General features: G+C 58.0%; 1 protein-coding gene across 1 annotated transcript in view; it reads right to left on the reverse strand.

The window, feature by feature from the left end:
* The window catches only part of BICRA (BRD4 interacting chromatin remodeling complex associated protein), a 65,809-nt gene that overhangs the window by 6,399 nt on the left and 51,594 nt on the right, over positions 1 to 7,816 (reverse strand). The window contains 2 exon segments of the mRNA XM_025048868.1: positions 6,617 to 6,928; positions 7,455 to 7,816. The exon segment at positions 7,455 to 7,816 is cut by the window's right edge and continues 57 nt beyond it. Coding sequence (XP_024904636.1) covers positions 6,617 to 6,928; positions 7,455 to 7,816 — 674 coding nt within the window.

Below are 7,816 nucleotides of genomic sequence, written 5' to 3' on the forward strand. Positions count from 1 at the left end.
GGGGGGCGGGAGGGGGCCGGGCCGGGTGTGGGGAGGGCAGGTGGGGGCTGTCTCCCAGCGGGGCTTGGTGAGGTAGTGACGGGGACGAGGAGGGGCCTGGGCCCTTCAGTGGAGCGGCTGCCGGGATCTGGGCAGGGGAGGGAGGGAGAGCGGAGGGGACGGGGGTCAGAACCAGCCTCGGCCCCCACTGCCCCGAGACACTGGGGATCCCGGCCAGTCCCGTCAGAAGCCCCCCTTCTCAGCCGCCCCCTGTCCCGGAGAACCCTCCGGCCTCGCTTCTCAGCACCCGACCCCGCCTGACACCTGCACCTGTCCCCCGCCTCATCCCCTCCAAACCTCTGCCCCCCGATCTCAGCCCCCACGTGCCCCCCTCCCCGCGTCCCAGATGCAGGCGAGGGCGGCAGCAGGGGAGGCGCAGGCGACACCACACCGGCTGCCCGGCAGGGGTGGAGGGCAGGGAGCAGGAGCACAGCACAAGCAGCGAGGGGGCGGGCAGTGCCGGGATGGCGTCCGGCACCTGCCCCGGCCTGACTGCCCAGCCAGCCAAGCAAGTGAGGCGCCGGCACAGACGCCGTCAGCTGCGCCTGGGGCCGATGGCAGTGGCAGGCGTAGTGGGGACCGGGGGACCCAGGGAGCCAGGGATGCGGTCAGCCACGGAGGGGCGGGGTGTCGAACCCTGGGCTCCCTTCTACGTGTCCAGGGCCTGTGCCTCGTGTCCAGGGCCTGCAGGTGTGGACGTGTGTGCATGCATGCGTGTGGGTGTGTGTGCACGCGTGTGTGCGCACGTGTCAGACTCGTACACGAGATCTGGGTGCTAGTTCTGTTACACGGACACAGCGACCCTGCCTGAAACACGCCTCGCCCCCTGCACTCCGCTCCCTCAGAGCTCGCCTCCCCAAGAACCGAGCCCAGGGGACTCGCCCAAGGCCAGCTGGCACTGCCAGGCCCCAAAGATGGGCTCTGCTCTGAGCACTCAAAAGGGGGCTGACCCATGACTTCGCAGTCCTGGCTCGCTTTCGGCCTCCGAGCCCCTGCACCCTCCTCCTAGCATCCCTTCTGAGTTTGTCCCCGAATAACTTCAAAACAAAGACCAATCGCTCGCTCAACCCGTACGTCCCCAAAGGCCCGCCACCCCTAAGGACAGGCCAGAGGGGCGGCATCCGGGCCCTTGCTCACGGGGCGATCCGCCGGGGAGGGACGAAGTATTTACAAGAGAGAAAACAGGAAAACAACCCAAAGAGCGCCCAGCAAAGGGGCAGCCGAGTGAGCAGGGACGAAGAGCTGGCCCGCTCCACACCGCCCGACACGCGTGCTTCCGAGCCCCGGGAGGAGCGGCCAGCACAGCGCCGGGATGCTGAGCGAAGTGAGCAGGCCGAGGCCTCACGCAGTCGCTTGTCCAACGCCCAAACCGCATTACGGACCGTGGGTGAGACGACGGTATGGTCTCCGTGCTAAACTTGCTGAATTTCGACACGTCTACGGTGGTTAAATGAGAGAATGGGCTGAAATACTCAACTAAAATACTAAAGGGTAAAGGACCCTGACGTTTGCGACCTCTTCTCAAACGATTCAGAAGAAAAATGTTATCGGGACGGCTAAGGATGAAGGGATTGGAGCGAAGCAGCTACGACGGGAACGTGTGGTGTGGCAGCAGCTTCCAAGACACGACCCCTCCTCCTCATATGCGGGCTCCTCGGACACTGGACCAGGGTCGGGCAGAAATGATCGTAAGCCACTCCCAAGGTTAAGTTATAAAAGAGGCTCTGGCTTCCATCCTGGAAACCCTCTCTCCTTTTCGGGGGGACCGCTCACTCTGAGGGACGGTCTGGGCAGTGCGCTGTGAGCTACCCTTTGGAGAGGCCTGCGCGGGGGCAGCCGAGACCTCCTGCCAACAGCCCCATAAGTGCGACATCCTGGGAGCAGACTCTCCAGCCCAGCAAGCCTTCAGGTGACTGTGGCCCTGGCTGGCGTCTTGGCTCCGTGACAGATGGCAAGCCAGAACCCTCCAGCCAAGCCGCTTCCAGACTCCCAGTCCTTAGAAACTGTCTGAGATAACGTCTGCCGTTTTTAGCGGCTATATTTGGGGGTGATTTGTTACACGGCAATACGTAACTAATAGATCTGGTTAAGGAGTAAAGAACTCCCATGAGTTCTTAGTATTATTCTTGCAATTTTGCTATATGTTTAAAATTATCTTAAGTTTAAAAATACTCCCAAATCTTGACACACACACACACACACACACACACACACACACACACACACACACACAAAACAAGTCAAAAACCGAATGATATACTGGAAGAAATATTTGCAAATCATAGCACAAAGTTCATCTATCTCCTATGTAAAGATCCTCTAGAAATCACTAAGAATAACAACCAATGAGAAGAGAGGGGCAAAGGGTACGAGCAGACAGCACACAGAAAAGGAAGCAGAAAAGGCTTGAGCATTTCGGGAGATGCTCAACCTCGCTTGCAATGAAACACACATCGAAAGCACCTCGTGGACCCGTTTTCACTCATCACACTAGGAAAAAGCCACGTGCCTCGTGAAGACACTCCTGCATGTGGCCGGTGGGGTCTAAATGCACCACGGGCTGCGACTCCAGGGGAGAGGGGTGTGGCAGCAACTATCCAAACGTCAGCGCACGTTTGCTCTGATCCGGCAGCACGCAGGCTTCCGGGAAGCGACTGGACAGACACACCTGCTCACGTGGGAAATGACACGTGACTGAGCTGTTTACTCAGCCCTGTGTGGCAGGCCAAAGCTTCCAGCACGACATGATCTAACGTGCCTCGATGCGGCATGTACTGGGGAAACGGACTGATGCCAGGACCCGTCCCAGGTACCAAAATCCACGATGCTCAAGTCCCTTATATAAAACGGCCCGGTATTTTCATATAACCAGCACACGTCCTCCCACATCCTTTAAGTCACCTCCAGATGACTTATAATACCTAATACAATGTAAACACGATGGGAACAGTTGCTACACGCTATCGCTTAGGGACCCACTTTCTGGAAATTTGTTTTCCTGCGTATTTTGATCCGCGGTTGGATGAATCCTTGGACACGGAACCCGCGGAGATGGACGGCCGCCTGCAACGTGCTGGCTCCTGGGCAGAGGGAGATGGGGACCCACACGTGTACCAGGCCGTATAGGATCACAGAACCGGAAAGACGAACGAAGAAATAAGTTACTGAGGGTGTCTGGACGCAGGCATGGTTGGCACGCTTCCCCCTGTACTTTTAAAAACTGCTCTTCGATGACGGAGCCATGGGAATATGACACCTAATTTTAAAACTGAAAAATATTTACGTGGATGGGGAGGGGAAAAAAAAAAGGGAAAAAAAACGTCGCAGCTAAGGCGTCACTGGCGCTTGCGCACAGCGGGATTCTGGGCGACGCGTTTCCCTTCTCGGCTCTTCGGCATGTTTGCTAAGTTCTCCAGATGAGGACAAAATTATTTTTAAAATCATTTTTGAAAACTACCACACGAGTGGATCGTTTACCAAGAGATACCAACTGCCCGTGTGCTGGTGACAAGAGTCGCTGAGGACGAGAGAAACAGGTGGCCTGGGGCGGCATCCTCAGCCTGGCGCGTTTGCTGATCTGGGGCTGACGAAGCCGCCAGAGCAGGTTAGTGCTTTCCAGAAAACGGCTTGAAGGCACAAATCTGCTCTGATCCTGCAATTCTAGAAATTCACCCTACAGGTATGTGGACATCTGCGTGCAAAGCCTGGTGTAAGAATATTTACGGGCGTTGTTTGTTAACGATCACACAGGCCGTCACTTTAAGCCGTCACGAACAGGGGACTGAGAACATAAATCACGCTGTGTCCGTCTGACGACATAAAGATGTCGAAAGGGTCAGGGGGCCATGGTCCCTTGGTCAAATCAGCCTGCCACCCGCCTGGCCTACCGTTTCGTATGGTCCGCGAGCTAAGAGCAGTTTGCACACTTTTAAACGGTTGGGTCAAAAAATTAGAAGAGTATTTTGTGACTCCTGAATACATGAAATTCAAGCTTCGGTGTCCATCGATAAAGTCGTATTGGCACACGCCCGCGCTCATTCGTTTAGGTACGGTCTGCAGCTGCCTTTGCGACATGCGGTGGTCCCCACCCCCTTATCTGTGGCTTTGCCTTCCGCGGTTTCAGTGACCCGCAGTCAACTACGGTCAGAAAACATTAAATGGAAAATTCTGGAAAGACAATTCGTAAGTTTTAAATGGCGCACTGTTCTGAGGACGTGACGTCGTCTCGTGCCGCCCCGGTCCGTCCCGCCTGGGATGTGAGTCGCCCCCTTGGCCGGCACGTGCGCGCCGGATCCGCCACCCCACCCCCCCGGCGGTCACCAAGCGGCCGTCTGGGTTCTCAGACGGACCGCGCCAGCGTAACCCTCACTGTGCCTAACTGTGCCACAGTCACGTGTCTTTTATTACGGTACGTTATGACCGTTCTAGTTTATCGTTAGTTATTGTTGTCAATCGCTCACTATGCCTCATTTATAAGTTAGACTTTATTGCAGGTTGTACAGGAAAAACACCATAGTGTATTCGGAGTCAGGTACTAGCCGTGGTTTCAGGCATCCACTGGGGCTCTTGGAACTTATCCCCCGTGGATAAGGGGGTGCTGCCATAATGACAGAGACCCGCCAAGGCTGAAATGTCGACTCTCGGGCGTCAGACAAAGCCTGCCTGGCTTTCTTTACTCTGTAGGTCTTTCCACAGCCAGCCCTGCCCGAGCACTTCGTGTGCATTAAGTTATTTGTCCCTCACAGCAACCCTGTGACGCAGATGCCATCCTCCTCCTCCTTTCGCAGGCAAGGAAACCGAGGCATAGGGAAGTGAGGGACTTGTCTAAGGTCCCAGGGCCTGTAAGCGGCAGAGTCGGGGTTCCAGAGTCCCTGTTCCCAACTACCGCCCCACGATTCTCCCTGACAGCTTTCAAACCGCAGCTGGCGCCCGCGAGCTCGCGGCGGTGTGCTCAGCGGGACGGCTGGCCCGGGGATGGAGTGTAGACGAGCACATGGCTCACGGCGGGTCCTCGCAAGGAAGGATGCCGCCAGCCCCACATTACATCCGGGGACGGGGGCTCGGAGAGCAAAGCCACTGGCCGGAGGGACCTCGCGCGTGTGACCCGCTCTAGAAAGCGCTTCCGTCTGGTCAGCCACAGGCCAGATGCCCCTCGTCGCCCCCGAACTCCTGCCTGCCTGTCTTTCCTGTGTAGGGACCACCCGATGCCCCCGTGGCCCCACGGCCCTCTGGACTGGACCATGCTCTGCTCCGTAATGACAGCAGCTAAAATAATGGTAATAGCAAATATTTACCAAGCGCTTACTCTGTGCGATGCATGGATTAACTCGTTCGCTCCTCCTAACAGACCCAGAAGAAACTATGAGACCCCTTTTCCAGGAAATCGAGGCTCCAAGGCTCCGGAGACTCGCTCGGGGTCAGCGCGACCTGACGAAGCGTCCCACAGCTGTCGATGGGACGAAGAAGCTGGCAGCTTAAAGTCACGTGGCAATGAAACCGCACGAGAGAGATCACGCTGCTCGGGGCGAAGGCCGGCTGCTCTCCGCCTCCCAGGCCTGGCTGGTGCTAGACTCTCCCCTTCCTCCCACCCCTACCTACCTAGCTGCCGGTCCTTTTTGAAGGAGGACAACGTCCTCCAGAACATAAGGTGGCTGGGTCGCCCCAATTTCTCACGTGCTCATGATCCACGGGAGACAAAAGCTAATTTTCCTGATATGTGAGAAGCTTCCACGAATCAACAAGAAAATGACCAGTAACCCAAATTTTAAACTGGTAAAAGGTATGAACACTCAATCCTGTAGAAAATACAAATAGCTCTGAATCTCTGAAAACGCACCTAGCCTCATTTAGAGGAAAAGAAACACAAATTAAAACAAACAAGATACTACTTTTCACCTACCAGATAGGCCACGTTCTATTCATCACTGAGGGTGTGGAAACAGGCAGATTACTGATCAAGGTTAAACCAATTTATACTCCACAGAGAGCAATCTGGCAATGTCTGTCAAAGCTACAAATCCATGTGCTCTTAAGACGCAGCAAGTTCCTTTCTAAGAACTTATCCTACAGAGTGACACGTGCGCAGCCATGCTGTGCAGCCTTGCTCACAACAGCCCAAGACCAGAAGTGACCGATCTGCCCAACGAGGACCGATCCAATGACTCACGGTGCGTCCACACGACGGAGCGCTGCACAGTCACACACAGAACAAAGCGGTCTCCAAGGTAAACAAATGATAAGAGCAAGGTGCAAAACCACGTGCGAACTATGCTACCGTTTTTGTAAAAACAGAAGATTCCAGATGTCATTTTGCTCCTCTACGCACGGAAAAGGAGGGCGAGCAACCGCCCTGGGGGGCTGGGGGGCAGAGCAGGAGGCTGAGATTCAGGACAGGGGCCTTCCAACTTTATCTTTTGAAATGTGAGCTATCTGAACGTTTTACTTATCCAGATATGAAAATGATCATTTTAGGAAATCATCAATTTCCTGCTGTGTGTACCAATTTCCTGCCTAGAGTGGGCGCACCCCAAGCTGGCCCTGGCCCCAAGCGTCCAGGACCGTCGGGGGATGCTCAGGAAACATCTGGGGAGCAGAAGGGAGCGCCCGCCCGCCCCCAAGCCAGCGGGACAGAGAGGCAGGCAGGGCAGCAGAGGGGAGGGCAGCGGGGGCAAGGCTGGTCTGAGCTGGGATGGAGGCTGTGGGGTTCATCTACCTGGGGGGCTGGCGCCGGGGAGGCCTGACCGTCGGGGGCCTGAGGGCCGAGGCCAGCTCCTTTGGCGACGGGGGTGGTCGGGGCTGGGTCTTGGGTGGGAGCCGGGGCGCTGACTATGACCGAGGCGGGCACGGAAAGGTGGGGACCCTCGGCAGAGAGGGGCTGCTGGCTCCTCTCCTGAAACGGGCAGCCCGCACAGGGTCACCAGGCCGCCCCACGATCCGCAGCCTCCCCACCCCGAGACCCGACACCCACTGATGCTCCAGAGGAGGGGTGGTGGGGACCGGTGCGAGGGGCACCAAGAGGCGGGGAGCAGGAGCCGGGGGGCTGCAGCCTGGGCACCTTCCACCCCGAGCTGGGAGCTCAGCGTCTCCTAGCTCCGCCCCGCCCTCCGTCTCTCCTGCCCCCTCCATCCCTCCCGGCCGCCCCCACGGCAGAAGGGCAGTCTGTCCGTCCATCTGTCAGTCAGCCAGCCATCCACTCTGCTCGTCCGTCAGCCAGTCCTCTCCTCGTCTGTCTGTCCCTCTCCTGTGTCGACTGCTCTCCTCGTCTATCTCCCTGTCACCCTGTCAGCCAGTCAGTCCCTGTCGCCCGTGGGCCTCCTCCTAGGAGACACCAGCACCCAGAGCAGGGGTGCCATGTCTGAGACACTCTCCCTAACCCACAAGCCGGCCGCCCCCTCCCCCCGGCCCGGCCCGGTTACCTGGGGCAGGAACATCTGCAGGGAGTCCTGAGTGAGGATGGCCGTGGCCGTGGCCGTGGCCGAGGGCGGCAGCACGATCTTCTCTGGGCTGGACGCCAGGCCCGGGCTGGGCTGGGGGGTGGTGGCCTGAGGCGGGGCAGTGGCCTGGGGGGTGGGGGCCTGTGGGGGGGGCTGTTGCACCTGCGGCTGCTGGAGGCCCAAAGGCAGCGGGGTGCTGACAGTGGGAGGGGCCTGGGGGGCTGTCTGCACCGTGAGGACAGGTGCGGTCTCCCCGGGGGCGGCAGGGGTGGCCGGCTGCACCAAGCCATCGGGGGCGTTGAGCATGGCCACGGCGCTGGGGGGCAGGGTGACCCCCTGGAGGA

This window comes from Pteropus alecto, unplaced genomic scaffold (assembly GCF_000325575.1).
Source record: "Pteropus alecto unplaced genomic scaffold, ASM32557v1 scaffold41, whole genome shotgun sequence".
Taxonomy (NCBI): Eukaryota; Metazoa; Chordata; class Mammalia; order Chiroptera; family Pteropodidae; genus Pteropus; species Pteropus alecto.